At 43.5% G+C, this 19,006-nt stretch overlaps 1 protein-coding gene across 1 annotated transcript; it reads left to right on the forward strand.

Annotated features, from left to right (window-relative positions):
- Positions 1-6,317: 6,317 nt before the first annotated feature.
- Positions 6,318-7,777, forward strand: LOC309544714 (endogenous retroviral envelope protein HEMO-like; the record flags this gene model as incomplete). The annotated part of the gene is made up of 1 exon (XM_082243663.1): positions 6,318-7,777. Exon 1 carries the CDS (start codon positions 6,614-6,616, stop codon positions 7,775-7,777), a length of 1,164 nt encoding a protein of 387 aa, XP_082099789.1. The 5' UTR covers positions 6,318-6,613.
- Between the last annotated feature and the right edge of the window lie 11,229 nt (positions 7,778-19,006).

Consider the following 19,006-nt stretch of genomic DNA (forward strand, 5'->3'; position numbering starts at 1 on the left):
TTGCTGCTTGATTGCTGAATACCCATCGTATATTATTGGAGGAGAGACATCTGGAGAAGTTTCCTAGTATCACATCAAGCTCGTATTGGTCTATCCATTCATTTGGGTGACCCACATATTCTGGTAAGCTCAAAATCCTCTTACTTGGTGACCCCTTTCTTCTGGTGTGGCTCCCTCCCCCTCCTCAATTTATCCTTGGTTTTGGGACTCACCTGCCAAGACCTGTGGTTCTTTTGGATTTTTTGGCACTATAATTTTGTGTCTTTTTCACATTTTGTGTTGGACATTTTTTATTTATTTAAACATTTTTTTTTAACATGGACTTTTTATACCACAATTTTTTGTATAATGATTGACAATGTTCTTACATATATTATCTTGCTTAGTACTCAGTACTTAGTACTTATATTTTGTTAGCGCTACACATATTCCATTATTATAGTTTTGGGGATTTCTATGAGTCCTATGTGTGCTGCTTTCACGTTGATCACAATTTACCAATATTACTTACATTAATCACATTATTAGCGTGGAAATTCCTACTATTATCATCTCTTGAATGCGGCTAGATCTTTTATCCCCCTTAGTTGGAAAAAATAAACACCCCAACAATTGTGTGCTAAATGCGTAAATTAGAAGAAATAAATAGAATGGAGGATTTGATATTACCGGCTCAACATAAAAGGGAGAACTACTCGGAGACATGGGATGCATGGAATATGTTTGTTCTATCAGGGGAGGGAGCCGCCCTTTTAGGGGTACGAGAGGTTAGCCGGATATCCCTGAGAGAGCTTGGGGGTTCGATGGATGTTTCAATAATTCTGCCGTTGGTCCGGGGGGGGGGGATGGGGGGAAGGAGAAAGGAGAAACACTTTTCCTCCCTTTTTTTCTCTCTTTTCTTCTTCTTTTTCTTTTTTGTTTTTTTTTTTATCTTATATAATGTAGAAAATAGGTTGGGTGGGGAGAGATTGTGCTATTTTTGTTAAAGGTTACATTGTAATGAAATGATGAGAGGATACATTTAATTGTAATGCAATATGGAATATAGATCCTAGACGCGAATGTATTTTCTGTTTTTATGGGTTTTTTTTTTTTTTTGTAAGAAATTGTCTCTCTTCTCTCTCTGCTATTTGTACAACTATGCTGTTTTTTTTTTTTTTTTTGTAAAACCTCACTCTAAACCCCTAATAAAAATTTAAAATTGGAAAAAAAAAAAAACAAGCTGGTATAACTAAAAACCATAACCGCACAAATAAATATTTTAGCAACACAAACCAGCACAAACATAGTACTAACCCTGTTTTATGTCTTTTGGCTGTTGTAGGGGGGCTGAGTGACCTTTGGTGACCTTTAATAAATCATTAATAAGATAAAAATGATAAAACATAGAACAGAGATTTAAATGGCACAAATGGAGCACTAACCAACCAGCATGTTTTTGTGTCTCTTGGCCTTTTTGGGGCGCTGGGTGATGTCAGTGTAGCAGAATTCCCAGCTGTTTTGCTGGTTATGGGTCCGCCAGAGTTACCGCTAGCAACAACAGCCCATTTAAGCATGTTCTCCAAGTGTGAGCACTGAGACAAGGAACAGTCCAGTATCTTGGGGTTTTTATGTTTATTGTGAACTTGGATGGGAGAAGGGATGAGTGGGATACTCCTCTTGCTCAACTATGCACAATTTTAGTGGGACAACTGAAAAACACCTATTAGCACTGACTTGATGCTGACTGGATGCCGGTCAACGCCAGATGACGCTGGTTAACGCTGACTTGCTGTCTGTTAACGCTGCACTGACTTCTGACACTTTCATGTGGCACAAAGTCCTAGTTAAAGCTTCCTTTACCCCTCCTCCTGAGGCAACTGTTTATAAGACTGCTGCATTGCTTAAAGCTTCAGGGCCCGCACCAGCACCCTCTTTTACACACACTTATCTTCAGGGCTTAAGCACTGGCACCAACTTTCCAAGCCCTCTTTACTGGTTAGCTAGCTCCTGGATCCCTCCGACCCTCTGGAGTGGTCCCCTATCCTAGGCAGACCCCTGGGCAGTTTACAGTACTCACAACACTGCTTTCCTGGAAACTCCTGCCCCAGCAGATCCACTCTGTCCTCAGCACACTGGATCCCTCTCTGCAGCTCAGCTCAACCTTCTGTCATTCAGGCCAACCGCCAAGGACAACTTCACTACCGCTGACAGGAGGAGAGACCGCTGTCACCCTCCTCCTGGGACTCTGCTTTCTGCCAAAGACACCCTGTCATGTGCTCCCCTCAGACTTATACCCCTTCCCAGGATGCATTGTGGCAGATTCTGCCCTCTGGGATAGATACAAGCCCTGGTGTGCTATTGGCCAGGTTTCTTCCACCGTCCAATGAGAGAACAAGTGGGTGGGGTATTATTAAATAAAAACAAGCTGTTATAACTAAAAAACCAAATCAGTACAAATAAAAATTTTAGCAGCACAAACCACCATGAAGACAATTGCTAATATCTGAAAAAAAGCAGCGCAAATGTAAATTCTTATAGCACAAAACACAAACGTAGCACTAAAAAAAAACATTTGAGTTTTTATTTGTGTTGATTGTAGGGGGACCAACTTCGCTGGGCTAATTATTTTAATTTTTAAAATAATGCTCCTTCAATTGTGCTAAAGATAAGCTTTAAAGGTGTCCCTGACTCTAAATTCTAAAATTTTCATGGTCAAAATGAATAGACAAGAACACTGAGAAAGATCAGCCAATAGGGATAAATTCATTTAGAGTTAAATAATGGCTAATAAACTGCAGTAAAATAACACTTGAGGTGAATCAGTTGAGAAAGTGCAATTCATTAACAATTTAGCATTAAATACTGAATGCAGTGTTTAATCGATTTAGCAGTAATTACCGCATTATTTAATGGGGTAATTTATCATATTGAGCTGGTTGCTAAGGAGCGGGCCGCAAAGCCGGCCTCTGCGTCCTTAACAGCGGATGGCTCATCAGCTGTCAGTGGGTTCCTTTTCCTCACAACCCCAGACTGTGGTTGTGGTGGGGTCTGTGGGCAGGGGACTTACCAGAATCTGGAAGTCCCCTTTAACAAGAGGCCCCCAGATCCTGCCCCCCCATGTGAATGAGTATGGGGTACATTGTACACCTACCCATTCACCAAAAAAGTATAAAAGTGAATAAAGACAAGAGGCAGTTTTTGACAATTCTTTTATTTAAAAATAAAAAAACAGGGTTTCCCAATGTAGATCCATCGTCAATCACGACGCCCGGCACACCGCCGACCTGTAAGGAAAAAAGTTGCTCCCACCAACGTTCCCACGGTCTGCCAGCTTCGCTGTGAGACAGTTCTTAAATAGGTAAGGGGCGAGGCCACCTGGCAAAATCACCTGGTGGCATTGCCCCCTTGTGACATCACCGACCAGTGCATGCTGGATCGGTGATGTCACGGGGGAGGTGCCACCAGGTGACATCGCCCGGTGGCCCCATCCTTACCTATATAAGAACTGTCAAATGGCATGCCACTCATTCATCCTTTTGCCTTCAGGACGTATGATTTTTTTATTCTTTTTCAGGTCCGGCAGTGCGGCGGGCGTCATGATTGACAATAGGTCTACATCGAGGGACACTGTTTTTTTAGTTTTAATAAAGGATTTGTCAAAAACCTTCCAGATTCCAATAAGCCCCCTGTCCAAAGACCCCCACAACCGCAGCCCAGGGTTGTTGGGAAGAGGCCCTTGCTCAATCAACATAGGGACAAATAAACCCTCCATGTTGAAGGCATGTGAATTGGTATGCTTCAGGAGGGGGTCCCGGATATTGTTACCATTGTTGAGACTATTTCCAAACAGGCTGGTGAGTGGCACGCGGTGATTGATCTAGCGAATGCGTTCTTTTCAATCCCCATTGCACCAGAGTCACAAGACCAATTTGCTTTCACTTGGGAAGGACGACAATATACTTTCCAGGTTGTGCCGCAAGGATATTTACACTCCCCTACAATTTGCCATGGATTAGTTGCCAGGGACTTGAGCCACCTCAATCTGAAGATTTCAGTGTTTCACTACATTGATGACATCATGATTTCTGGATCAAAAGAGGAAATTGAGGAGACACTTCCAGCCATAGTGAACCACCTGACAGGAAGGGGATGGGTTGTTAACAAAGAGAAGATCCAAGGCCCAGCCAAAGAAGTCAAGTTCCTTGGGATGATGTGGACAGGACCAGTCCGTAAGATACCACAGCCTGTGTTGGAAACTATTCAGAACTCCCCAGAACCAACAAATCTGAAAGAAGCTCAAAAGTTTTTAGGAGCACTGGGGTATTGGAGAGCTTTCATACCCCACCTAGGGCTCCTACTACGACCCATATACAATGTTACGAGGAAGAAGTCTGTTTTTGCATGGGGAGTTGAGCAAGCCACTGCATTTCAAACTGCAAAAGAAGCAGTGTTACAACATCAAGGTTTGGGACCAGTTCGAATTGGGGCTCCGTTCCAGTTGGATGTAATGGTGAATGACAATGTAGCCTCATGGGGATTATGGCAGCCAAGTGATGAGAAAGGCAAGAGGGCAGTACCAATTGGATTCTCATCCAAACAACTGACTGGGGCACAGCAGAGGTATACGCCTTTGGAGAAAAATCTGCTGGCAGCATATATGGCATTACAGCATGTGGAACCCATGACAGAGAAAAGCACAGTATCTGTAAAGACAGATTTACCTATAGCAGGCTGGGTAAAAGATGAAGGATTGCCTATAAAGACAACAGTGGCACAAAGACAAACGCTTCTGAAATGGAAATGGTACCTGCAGGAACGAGGGGGAATCCAGGCTGGTGAAGTGAAAGAATTAACCCGGCTCCTTACTGGTTTGGTCACTTTTGATACTTTGTCCAATCCAAACCTACAAGAAGCAACGGTCCTACAACCATCTCCAATTAAAACGGCCCCGCCATTTGAAGAGCTGGGTGAAGAACAGAAAATGAACGCATGGTTCACGGATGGGTCAGCCATTTTGACCTATAAAGGCAGACAATGGACTGCAGTAGCATACAATCCACATCAACAGACTGTGATTCAAGAAAAAGGTTTAGGAGGATCAAGCCAGTATGCTGAACTGAAAGCTCTAGTCATTTTAATGGAGGAAACCACTGATCCTGAATTATACATATACACAGACAGTTGGGCTGTGTATAAGGCTTGTGTGACATGGATGCCCACTTGGAGAAGCAACAGGTGGTTAATTCATGGAAAACCCATATGGGGAGGTGAAGAATTATGGAAGAGAATATGGGAGACAGCCCACTCAAGATTGATCCACATTGGGCATGTCGACGCCCATGTGAAAGACAGATTTGGAGAGGAGAACCCGAACAAGACTGCTGATGAGTTAACCAGAGTACAAGAAGTTAAAATTACAGAAAACCCTACAGATCCAGTACTATTTCGGATGGCAAATTGGGCCCATGAGACAGCAGGTCACAGAGGCAACTCCATGACACTAGAATGGGCACGAGCCAGAGGACTACCAGTAACTCTTCAGATGATCATTCAAGCCCAAGAAGCTTGTGAGACATGTAATGAGATCAAGAAGTGGCCTCTCACAAAGCAAGCCGTGGACATTTGAACAAAAGTCCATTGCTGGGCAGGTATGGCAGATGGACTACATGGGTCCCATGCCAAAAGGAAGAGGTGGAGTAATGTACTGCTGTACTGCTGTGGATACATTCTCGGGAATGTTGAGAGTACTACCCTGTAAACATGCAAACCAAGCTTCAACTCTTGAAATGCTCCAGACTATAGTGACTGCCTATGGATTGCCATCTGAGATACAAACAGACAATGGAACCCACTTCACTGGACAGCTCGTGCAGCAGTGGGCAAATGACTCAGGGATTAAGTGGATCTTTCACATCCCCTATCATCCTCAAGCCTCGGGGTTGATTGAAAGGTGCAATGGGCTTTTAAAAGAGCAAATTCGAAAGCTATCCCCAAGTAGGACATTGAGGGGTTGGGATCGGGTTATCACTCAAGCAGTCATGATTTTGAACAGCCGACCAATAGGGCAGTTCTCACCTTATGAACGTTTAACTGGACAGGTAGAAACACCGACAGTGACAATTAGGTTAAAGTTCCAAGGTACTTTTCCTCAGCAGGTGGGAAAGAACAAGTTTAAGCTAAAAAGTGATAGCCGGATTGCAGTAAAGAGAGAGAAGGAATGGACAACATGTATTCTTCCTGTGGGTGGTAGGTTACCAGAAGGTGCAGAGGTTACTTTCACCCTAACCGATGAATTAAGCAATGAGGGTTGGTTAACCCAAGGGACAGTAAAAACACTGACAGATCTGTGGGAAGTTCCTTTGACCAGGGGGAACCCAGGGCAGATTCTAGAAAAAACAGTACTGGGCGTGGTATCCATTTGGATCCCGCGAGCAGTACTGGTCATGTGGGAAGGAAATGATGTTCTGCAGACTGGTTCTAAGGTTTGGGTACTACCCAGAGTGAGTGAACAGGCCAGACAGAAAGGAGAAATATTGTCAGATGGGCCTGGAGATACTAAAGCTGTATTATTAAGGGGAGATACTCACCCTGTTTTCTTTCCCTCTAACAGATTGGTGGCGGTATAGATACAATGGATCCATGGTCTTCTAACTCCTATCTGAATCTATTGGCAAGATATGCAAAGACGTCAAACAACTCAGACTGCTGGATCTGTGGAGCAATTGCATTCAGCGAGGAAAGCAGCTATCCTTATGTCGGAGTGCCTTGGACTTTAGAGGATCTCAAAACTTATAACAAAACAGGATTTGGATGGTACCGAGAGGTCGGTCAGCCTAGATCGATGGACAGGATACACATTATCAACCGTCCACAAGAAGGAGCTGTGTGCATCAGTTCTCATGACAACGGAATTCATGCTTTAAAATTGGGACAATCAAACTGTACAGCTGCTTGGGTGAAGGGGTACGGTAATGACCAGAATTGGGCAATGGCTGTTGATGACTCCAGTCCGGTAATTACAATAGATCGTATGACCCCCCACGGTCCAATCAAACGGATAACTTTTCCCTTTCTGTCTAATCTCTTGGATACCTGCTTTAACAGAGTTTCAGATGATAGTTATAACGTTCTTCCTAGGGGCGTGTATTTCTTGTGTGGGAATTGGGCCTACCGATGGCTCACAACTAGCTGGGAAGGAGAATGTTACCTTGGCTCCATCGTCCCTGCAATAAGGCGAAGAGACATTTTTCCAGGGGAGTTGATCAGAAACAAAAGATGGAGCTCATTTATCGGAACACATGAGGGTAACTCTGGAGTTCTTATCCCTAACTGGGGAGTATATTGGTCATTGAACCGGATAGATGTTTTAAAAAACCTAATGGATGAAGCCTTAAATGCCACGGTGGACTCTATTTTAAAGCTATCCCAGGAACAAGTGCAAATAAGAGCCGTGGCTCTTCAGAACAGACTGGCATTGGATTATGTTCTGGCTTCAAAAGGGGGTGTATGTGCTTTAATCGGGACTGAGTGCTGCACATATATTGTGAATAATTCTGGGACAATAACTCATGATTTGTCAAGGATAAATAAAGTCAGAGAGTTGCTCCGTAATCCACCAGACAACGGACCTTGTGGGTGGTTGGGTACTTTAGGAATCACATTAATGCAATGGGCAGTGGTATTAGTTGTTATATGCGTTAGTTTGTACTTTTGTGTTATGTGTGTGATGTGTATAGGCAAAAAAGCATTGAAGAAAGCTAGGCCCCTACGAGAAGTAGAAATGTATGAATTATAAGTATTGCCTATGTATGGGATCAACAGGTGGATTGTATCAGTTGTGGTTAACTGATTCATGACAAATGTCCCCATACATGTGTAATACCATTGCTCACCCACAGGTGGTCTCTTATTTCTAAAATGGCTGCTGCATATTTAATGAGCCATGTGCTTGCAGGGGGGGAGGTGCAGCCATGTGTGGATGACCTCACTTAAAATGACCTGTGAGTGGACAAGAGGTATGACCACATCCTGTGGGCGGTCTGTTGTGCACAGTACTATAAAAAAAGAGTAATTAGCATGAGGAAGTTCCTTTTGAGTTGAACGATGGGGATGCAGCATGCAGCCAAGACTTCTCTTTGTCTTGTTCCTCCAGATAACCACTGTAAGCTGTTTGAATTTCAACTACCAGAGCTAAGTATAATTTCATATTTTTGGGAAAAGGGGTTTTATGTCTAAGTATTTTGTGTGATGTTTATGGTAACTTTTAAGATGTGCAAGGAAGCTTTATGTATTATGATGTCCAGTAATGGTAACTTTTAAGATGTGTAAGGAAGCTTTGTGTTTATGATGTCCAGTAAAGTTTTGTTTTATGCTTTTTAATCAAAACTGCTCTTGGTGCCTGCTTTCATACTAAATATTCACAAGATATTTCAGTGGCTGTCCAGTTAAACCTGAAATTTTCAGTATATTGGGCTGCAACAATTAAGAGCTAATCTGCTCAAATGTATGCAGTCCTTTGCTTTTTATAAATTTTGTTGTTTCTTATTGTTATTAGATTAATATTTATAATCTCATAACAGCCTTATATTTTCCACATTTGTTACAACTGGCGTAGTCGGCAGGATACTGCATGGTCACTAAATATAGAATATTTGGATGAAATATAATGTTATATAAGGGTGTATGAGTAGTGTCCATTAGATTGCTGCTAATGTGAGCAGTTTAGTGGATAAGCCCTAAGGACAGTGTTATAGAGGGTGTGTGAGCATCCATCAAATTGCTGCTAGAGTGAGCAGTTTAGTGGATGAGCCCTAAGCACAGTGTTATTCATTTGATATTATGCTTTTTATAAATTTTGTTGTTTCTTATTGTTATTAGATTAATATTTATAATCTCATAACAGCCTTATATTTTCCACATTTGTTACAGGGTACCAAGTGCTAAGGGTCTTTTCACACGAACAATCCAATCAGATCCGCCTGTCAGTTTTTTAGGCGGATCTGTTTGGATCCTCCATGCATCCCTATGGGGCAGCGGATGTCAGCGGAGACATGTCCGCTAACACCCGCTGCCATCCGCATCCGATCCTGTCCATGAAATCCGGATGGATGGAAACCCTATTTTCCATCCATCCAGGGGATTGGATCGGATGGAATCGGGTGAGAATGGACAGGCGGTCCGCTCTCATCCGATTCCCCATAGAGAGCAGCGGGGCTCTGACACCTCACTCTCCGCACACAGTGCAGAGACGTCATCCGCCGATCCCCGCTGAGCAGAGAACGGTCCGCAAAGGAATGAAAGGAGTGTGAAAGGAGCCTAAGCCTGTTTTAAGCATTTTAGAAAAACAAGAATATTGTTTTATCTTTAGGATGTATCTAACACTATATACAGTATCTATAAATCAAAGCTCTTGCAACAGTACAGAGAAATGGCAACCACTGTATAACTGGCCTTTGCAGCAAGGAACACATGGAAGGATGACACGTGTCCAAAAACAACAAAGAAAAATTCCCAAATGACTTACAAACCAGCCTGCAACAAACCAAATTGTCCTGTCTAACAATTCACGTTAAAACCAGGGGATTTGTTTGCACATATTTGCAAATATATGTATAAGCTGCAGGGCCGCTTCATAGCACCCTAATGTCCTTCAGTCTTAACTCTATAAATTTTGAGAGCCTCCAATGTTGGAGCACATTTATAATAATGGATAGATTAAGGGCAGGTATGCCTGGATGGAGCTCACCCCTCCTTAAAAGTATAAGAACACATTGGATACCCAGAAATAGCACAATGGCAGCATTGGTATCCAGTGTGTCCCCTCACCAATTCCAACCAACACTAACCACCAACAGTAAAAACAAATGGCAACCACTCCAACCTATAACTGGCCTTGGCAGGACTGCAGTACACTAGGGTGCCATGAAATGGCTCTGCAGCTAACACATATATTTGCAAATGTGTGCAAACCAAACCCCTGGTTTTAACATGAACTATTAGACAGGACAATTTAGTTTGTTGCAGGCTGGTTGGTAACTGGGCTGGGAATTTTTCTTTGTTGTTTTTTGACAAAGCTCTTGCAATGATTTGCTGAAATGGTGAGACAACTAGTCAATCGTACCCATGGAGGAGGATGTCTATCTATTTCTGGCATTATGACATGAAATCTCCTACTTCAGTTAGAAATCCCTACTGCTTGCCCAATATACTGTAAATTAGGAAAGAAGTTATAGCACTTCACTAGAGTACAATAATGAAATATATATGTAGCACACCCCCTAAAAAGCTGCTAGAAAGTTTGGTCCTCTTTCCCCCTCAGAGCACACAAAGCCAGGCACACAGCATTTTCTGCATTCTTCCAATGGCTCCAAAGTCCAGTGTAGGGGTTTCTTTGGGGGGGGGGGGGGGGGTTATTGAGAGGAATGAACTGGTGAACTGGGATAGGGAGAGGTAGCATTTTTTATACCCCAAATACTGTAGAACTGGATAACTTGAGGACTCCCCAATTTGTAGCAGCAATTCACCGATTGCTGGATGCACCTCACAAACTGCTGGCTGAACTGCACAACTGTTTAATATCCCACAGGATCTCTATGCTGATGTTGACCTGGACTCCTTCCAGAGTTTAAAAGCTATACACATTCACTAACTCCTCAGAAATAGGTTGGTTACTCACTCAACCACAGGATCATCAATTTCCTCATGCCGATTTCCACCAGGCTCTTCCTAGTGAGGGAAATGTAGACTCACACCACCATAGGACAGCTGGACTCTTTCCCACCAACCTCCTTCTGGCTTTCTCTAGTGAGCTTCTCCAGACCTCACTTGAACTTTAGTTCTCAGCTTGTGAATAGGACCCCCAGCTAGGTCTCGCTGGGATTTCAGTGTCTTCCACAAAGATCCTTCCAGAAAGCTGCCCAGTGACCGAGCCCCTGCACAGGGGTCTCCTCCAGCAGGACTGGACCAAGGAGCTCTATGTCCGCAGCTTAGGCCTCAGACTATTTATAAGCTCCCTCACCACCTCCTAGGCACACTTCCCCAGGGATTGGCTGAAATCCCATACATATTCAGGTTGCTTGTTCTTTCCTTCCTCTCACTATTCTTCTAGATTTCTCTAGAATACAGAGGAAAGCAACAGAACAGCAGACTACATTAGCGTTTATAGCTGCTTATGGATTTTACCTTACTGCTTTATTACGTCATTATCTTTCCAGAAACTTACTTTGGACGAGTGGCTGATATATCTGTGATCCCCACATGAGGATTCACACTATCCACATATTTATTACACATTCTACTTTTGTGTGCAGACTTTACTCCCTCAGATCCCGTGTCAGGCATACCCTCTGATGGTGCGCTACTCTGCACATTCTGTGACTCTGATTGGAATCTATCTGTGAGTTTTAATTTCATAAGGGTTGGATTTATAGAGCTGGTTACTAGCTACATACAAGACTATCTTACATTTACATGTATATATATTACATTTTTTCTAGATACATGAATTGCACCTGCTCCTGATGAAGTGTTTACTCATGAAATGCGTTGAGCTCTTTAGGAAGCAGTTCCACTGTACCATCTTTATTTTACCATGTACTCAATTGCATTGTTGTTACAACCTTCTGTATGTATTGTGTATATTTGTGTTGTTACCCAACATGAATGCACATGTGTTATCATCTATTCATCAGTGTTGATGTTTTTACTACAGTATCCATGTATAATCCATACCCTTTCATTTTATCCTCTATGTACATTGTTATCACCTTTTTTATCATCATTTTATGATCCAATTAAAAACGTGATCTACATTGATCTGACTTTTTTTTTTTTTATGTGTTCATATTTATTTTAGCCACAAAAGGCCACACACCTCATATAAAGTCCTAAACTTTTCTTATTTTTAAGCAACAGAACAGCAACGTATGAAACATTGAGCAGTCCTAACTAATCAACCCCTGTTACACTGATTGCAGAGCAGCTAAACTAAATTTGCCTACAGCCTACTCTAAACTAGGAGGGTGCTACATATATATTAGCATTTATATCCTTAGTGCAGTACAATAAACCATAAAAAATACACATCTACATTTGGAATCAACTCCTTTCTGAATTCAAGTAAACCATACAAGCCTTTGCATAGGTATGCTAACATTGATGCACTGATATTAGGAACAACAACAATGTACACCCTCAAAGTAATTAAATCTTTGTAAAGATGTCCCTTTATCTAATATGTTTCTCATGAAAGCAAAGTATAGCAGGCTGGTATTGTTTCAGCAAGTTAAATATTACACCCCATTTAGTTGAATACCCCATACCTTTTATATTACTGGAAACCGCACAAATAGAATAAACAAATATAATACACATTTTAAAAGAAAAAAACATTCTAAAAGCAAAGAGAATAAGAATAATTACAGTGTGATAACACAGATTCAACAGTTCAAATCACACAACATATAAATTATAATAAAGAATAACAGCATTCCCTATCAACAATAATAGCCGACCAAGCGCAGTTTTTAAGGGACCAGAAGGGAAAAACACCTACACTCATTTTTTTGCCTGAAAAAAAAAATGGGGAAAAAATAAACCCTAAACCAACAACTTAAATACACAAAGGGATACCTTATCTCTACTCTACACACTAATGTCCCATATTCAAAAGTCCCACAGAGAAGGAAAACAGAGAAAAATGTTCAAAACCAATAGCATCTAGAAAGACCATATATATGATATTATCTCAATCCATTTTATCATAAGTTGTTTCTTGCTGTATCAAAAATATTGTTTTTTCCTCTATGAACATTTCTTAGCCATGTTAAGAATTCTTACAACACTTTCATCTTTTGCGGTTATTTTGTTTATTTATTTATTTTTTTGGAACTTAGCTGTTTCCTTGGAACTTCTGCAGGAAATTCAGAATATATTGAAATCTTACATGTTGTCTCTATACTGATAATTAACCTGGATACGGCTGGTCTTGGCAATTCTCAAGGAATAGGAGGGTGGGTTGCAACTCGATGTACCTTCCCTATTGCAAACACAGAGGAAGGAAAATGTGTCTAAGGAATACACTTATTTTCCCACTTCAGTTTTTTCCAGGGCTGGTGATGCATATTCTGCTTTAAAAGATAGGCTACATCCTCCATATCATGTATTATGCCTTCCAAAACTGAAATGAATTTCCCAACTTTCTTTCAAGTGATGTCTAATAAATGTTTTTCTTCCCCATTTGTATCGGTCTGAGTTTTCAACTTTGCAATAGAGGAGCCACATTCTTGTGCTGCAATATGGGCTCTTTCTCAAAATGACATTTTTTAGTAACACATAAAGGGTTATATGTACTCACTATATTTTTACGATCTCTCCTTCCCCCTTCAGTAATCCATTGAGTTGCATTAGATTGAACCCAGAGTGGAAGCTTAATGGGCAATGGCATTCACAAATGAAATCGCACAAATCTCAAAATTCTGTGCAACCTCCTATACACATCCTCAGACAAACAGCTTAGGTGGGGGACTATGCAAAAAAAAAAAAAAAAAAACATGAACTAAAGGAGATCCAGATGGAATCCAAAGAAGATTCAGGGAAAGACTAAAGACACAATACTGCAACTACCTGAGCCCCACACAACACCAGACCCAACATAGAATAATCAGAAAAGATGCTTTGCACAAACTCAGAGCTGGGTAGCATCGCTCATCACTTCTTCTCACATCACCATATAGGCATACCTCGCAAGTGGGGGAACACTATATATAAATAGACAAAATAGTTAACTAAGGATTGTAAAACACTCTACGAACAATAGTAGAACTCTGAGGAGAGGTAGTTTCTTATGAAGCCTACAATGAAAGAAGCATGTTCTCCAATATGACTGTAAAGAGTATATGTTACACAGCTGGCTCTGCAGTGGGTAGCAACATATCTGTGGGTCCAATGGACAGCAAGCTAGTGCACAGGAGGGACTCGGGCCTTTAAGATTTTAAATTTAAAATGTAAATAAACATTTATAAGTGGAAAAGTAAATAATCATTTCAATTGGGCAGCAATGTCTGCCCTAAAATTCTTGACATTTGTCCACACAAAACATCATTGAAGACATATGGGCTGATTCAGTACTAAATCAAATATGTAAAGTTTAGCATGTGAAAAAAAATTACTTACTCATTGCTCATTTGTTCCTCATTCATGAACGTTTTTCAACTCACCAGGTAAATGTGCATTTTTCTCTGCGAAAATGGTTTTCGGGGCAAAGATTTTCCCATACATACTGGGCAGTGTGTAAACACTTTAGAATGCTGAAACGCCACAAAGCACATAAAAGTAAAGTGGAAGAAAACCCTAACTCTAACTATTCCTAAAAATGTTCCCCCTTCTCCTACCTAGTTTGTATACCCTGTGTTACGGAATAGGGCACCCCTGAGCAGGTACCTCCGTTGACAGATGCTCCTAGTGCTTCCCGAGGGCTCCAAGCACTCCACCAGACACCGTAAGCACTTCAGACTCCACGAACCGCCGCAGCTTGGTTAGGGTCTTGGCATCTCCTACCCACCCTGGACCAACGACAAGGCCCCAGGTTCCTGTGGGTGAACCTCTCTTTCCCCAGAGAGTGCAGCACGAACAAGCTCTTACACAAGCTCTTACAAGAGCTCAGTGATTCTCTAAGGGAGTATGGAAGACCATAGCAATCCCTGCAGCAGATTCCCCCAATAACGACACAAAGCTCCGAGATGAGGGTAAAACAGGAACAACATTTATTGGAAGAACACAGCACACTTTTATACAGAAATTGGAACATCCTTCCCCCAACAACCGCTTTCCCATTGGTCAATTGTAAAGTACTTGCAGTTCTCACTAAAGTCCTCTCCAGCATATGCAAATGAGGGCTTGAAAATGAGTCAACAGGGATTGGTCAGATAGTTTTGACCAATGCAAGGAGACAGAAGCCCCAGGGGGCAATCGATGTACACAATAGTCAGACACAGAACAATGGTTCCCTAACGAGCCCTCAATACACATTACTCTGAGTGTCAATAGACCGCCCGTCTCCTCAGAACTTCCTGTAATGCCATAGTCCCATTGCAGGAGGCGAGCAACCAGGCTTCTCCAACGCCCAGTGGCGAGATTGGTCTCGTCACATCTCTCCCCCTTTCCAAAAAGACTAACAGGGTACCTGACCTCCTGCCGGTCAGTGCCCTTGTTAGTCCAGCAGCCCACCCACAAAACAGAAAAAACAGTACGGCCCACCCACAATAAATGGTTACTACACCTGGTTAGAGGAGAAACATGTCCATGTCCAGGTGCCTCACCACGGCTGTGTAGGGGACTGGTAGGCTGCCTTGGTGGGTTGCTGAGTGGGCAGAGACCAGCGGTACTCTGTCCTGGTGCCAGCACTACAACCGGAGTAGTCTGGTTGGAGCCTGGTTGCTGGAGGGGGAGACCGCCTGTCTCCCCTTTAGATACCCCACCATGCTGCTGTGGGAGAAGACCGACTGTCTTCCCTTTGGCTAAACAGCCCTGTTGCTGGGGGTCAGGACCGACTGTCCCTACCCCCTGTGCTGTGAGTGCAGAGACCACGGTCCCATCTGCACTGTTGGGGGGCTTACTGTCTCCCCCTGGTACATTAAGCTGCTGCTGGGGAGAGGGGGTAACAAGCTCCTCTCCCGATAGAACACTCTGCCCATCATTGATCCGCCGCTGGGGAGAGGTGGTAACAATCTCCTCTCCCATACATACTTCCAGTCTTTGCTGAGGGAGACCGACTGTCTCTCCTCCCAACACAGAGTCCTGCTGCTGGGGAAAGGAGACTGGGCTCTCTATTCCCTGTAGGATACTATGCCGCTGGGGAATGGAGACTGGGCTCCCAATTCCCGGCACATCACACTGCAGCTGGGGAGGGAGGACACTGCTCTCCTCTCCCTGCACTTTACACTGCCGCTGGGGAATGGAGACTGGGCTCCCAATTCCCTGCAGGACCGGTGGAGAGACCTCAGTCCCATCTGCACTGGTGGGGGGCTTACAGTCTCCCCCTGGTACATTAAGCTGCCGCTGGGGAGAGGGGGTAACAATCTCCTCTCCCATACATACTTCCAGTCTTTGTGGAGGGAGACCGACTGTCTCTCCTCCCAACACAGAGTCCTGATGCTGGGCGACAGGACCGACTGTCTCTGCCCCCTTTAACTCAGCCTGCCGCTGGAGAATGGAGACTGGGCTCCCAATTCAAAATAAATCAGGCTGCCGCTGGAGAATGGAGACTGGGCTCCCAATTCCCAATAAATCAGGCTGCCGCTGGGGAATGGAGACTGGATTCTCCTCTTCCCTTAACTGTACCTGCCGCTGGAGTTCCTCCCAACGTGCCAGCTGGCCCTCTCTCTCTGCCCTGTCTAGCAGAGTCCCGAACACTAAGTCCTTCACGAACCGCTTGGATCTCTCCAGTGGATTGGGTCCGAAAAAGTTCAGCCGTAACCACACCATACGGTCATATTCTCTCAGAGAGTATCTGTACTCCACTGCTGGTTCCATCCCGTCGCTTGCCACCAATTGTTATGGAACAGGGCACCCCTGAGCAGGTACCTCCGTTGACAGATGCCCCTAGTGCTTCCCGAGGGCTCCAAGCACTCCACCAGACACCGTAAGCACTTCAGACTCCACGAACCGCCGCAGCTTGGTTAGGGTCTTGGCATCTCCTACCCACCCTGGACCAACGACAAGGCCCCAGGTTCCTGTGGGTGAACCTCTCTTTCCCCAGAGAGTGCAGCACAAACAAGCTCTTACACAAGCTCTTACAAGAGCTCAGTGATTCTCTAAGGGAGTATGGAAGACCATAGCAATCCCTGCAGCAGATTCCCCCAATAACGACACAAAGCTCCGAGATGAGGGTAGAACAGGAACAACATTTATTGGAAGAACACAGCACACTTTTATACAGAAATTGGAACATCCTTCCCCCAACAACCGCTTTCCCATTGGTCAATTGTAAAGTACTTGCAGTTCTCACTAAAGTCCTCTCCAGCATATGCAAATGAGGGCTTGAAAATGAGTCAACAGGGATTGGTCAGATAGTTTTGACCAATGCAAGGAGACAGAAGCCCCAGGGGGCAATCAATGTACACAATAGTCAGACACAGAACAATGGTTCCCTAACGAGCCCTCAATACACATTACTCTGAGTGTCAATAGACCGCCCGTCTCCTCAGAACTTCCTGTAATGCCATAGTCCCATTGCAGGAGGCGAGCAACCAGGCTTCTCCAACGCCCAGTGGCGAGATTGGTCTCGTCACACCCTGTATAAAAAAGATCTGTATATTTACCTATTTTAAAGCGAGCCTGGTCATGTGATACAGCAGCTCCGTGTCAGAGAGTGGCTGCTGCAGGTGGAAGATGGAGCATCAACAACATCTGGGCCATGGGAGTCTATGGGTGACATTACGGCTCTGTGAATTCAAAACAATTTTTGAGCACTACCTTACAAAAGGGACCTGCTAAGTCACATCACTGACCAGCCTGGAATTAAAAAGGTAAGTACACAGATCTTTTTCATACCAAATGTGAGGGTAGGTAGTAGGAGGGAGGGAAGGAATGTTTTAAAGAATAGCTAGGTTTTACTAACACTTTAAGCAAGGGAATAGAGTGTTTCTAGAGGGTGATCAGTGCTTTGCTGGCCTTTCAAGGGTGAAACTATACAAGTAGTCATGGTAAATAGATGTATCCCGCATTACCTACTAAAGAAGGTAAACAAAATGTGTTTTTTTATCAAGTGTTCAGGATGGTCATGTCATATGTAGGGCCATCTCTTCTCAGGTGCTGGGTAGTTCTCTATCATACAGAGAGCCTTGCTGGTGTTGCCTTATGAGTAGGGTTGAGCGAACACGGAATGTATTATTCGTGTTTGTACCGAATAATTGGATTTTTGTTACCCGAACACGGACCCGAAAACTTTACTGTATATTCGGGTAAAAATCTGTGTTCGGTCGTTTTATTTCCGGGTTTTGCATGCTTTGGCGCGCTTTTCATGGCGGGCTTTCAACAGCCAATCAACAAGCGTTTAACTGGTGTGCCTAAGCCATCCCAGCCATGCCTACAAATGTATCAGTAGCTGTGATTGGCCGTCTGAAGCATGTGACCAAGACTTTATAAGTTCGAGGCAGCGACGCTGCGGCGTCATTCTGCTGTTTAGTTCAGGGAGAGAGCACACATCAACGTGCTGGCTGCTGATTAGGGACAGACAGGAAAAAAAACATTTGTGTCCGGATAGAATTGAGGGACAGGTCGGAGTGTGTTAGGCAGGGCAAGTTGTAGGCATTTTAGGGAGAGAGTCTGCTGATTTTTAGGGTCAGTGTGTTCTACAAACTACAATCGATATTGCTGTGTGGGGTGGGGTTTGCAGTGACCGATCTACGATCTTAGCAATCCTTTTAGGGACAGAGTCTGCTGATTTTTAGGGTCAGACAGTGCGTTCTACAAACTACAATCGATATTGCTGTGTGGGGTGGGGTTTTCAGTGACCGATCTACGATCTTCGCAATCCTTTTAGGGACGGAGTCTGCTGATTTTTAGGGTCAGACAGTGTGTTCTACAAACTACAATCGATATTGCTGTGTGGGGTGGGGTTTGCAGTGACCGATCTACGATCTTAGCAATCCTTTTAGGGACAGAGTCTGCTGATTTTTAGGGTCAGTGTGTTCTACAAACTACAATCGATATTGCTGTGTGGGGTGGGGTTTGCAGTGACCGATCTACGATCTTATCAATCCTTTTAGGGAGAGAGTCTGCTGATTTTTAGGGTCAGTGTGTTCTACAAACTACAATCGATATTGCTGTGTGGGGTGGGATAGGAGATAGGCAGGTGTCAGTGGTCCACATCAATTTTGCTGTGTGTGGGCTGCAGTAAACACAATCTTTTTGGGCTGCAGTAAACACAATCTTTTTGGGGTGCAGTGAACACAATCTTTTTGGGGTACAGTGAACACAATCTTTTTGGGGTGCAGTGAACACAATCTTTTTGGGGTACAGTGAA

The sequence above is a fragment of the Pelophylax lessonae genome (genome assembly GCF_965119305.1).
Source record: "Pelophylax lessonae genome assembly, chromosome: 1".
In the NCBI taxonomy this organism is placed as follows: domain Eukaryota; kingdom Metazoa; phylum Chordata; class Amphibia; order Anura; family Ranidae; genus Pelophylax; species Pelophylax lessonae.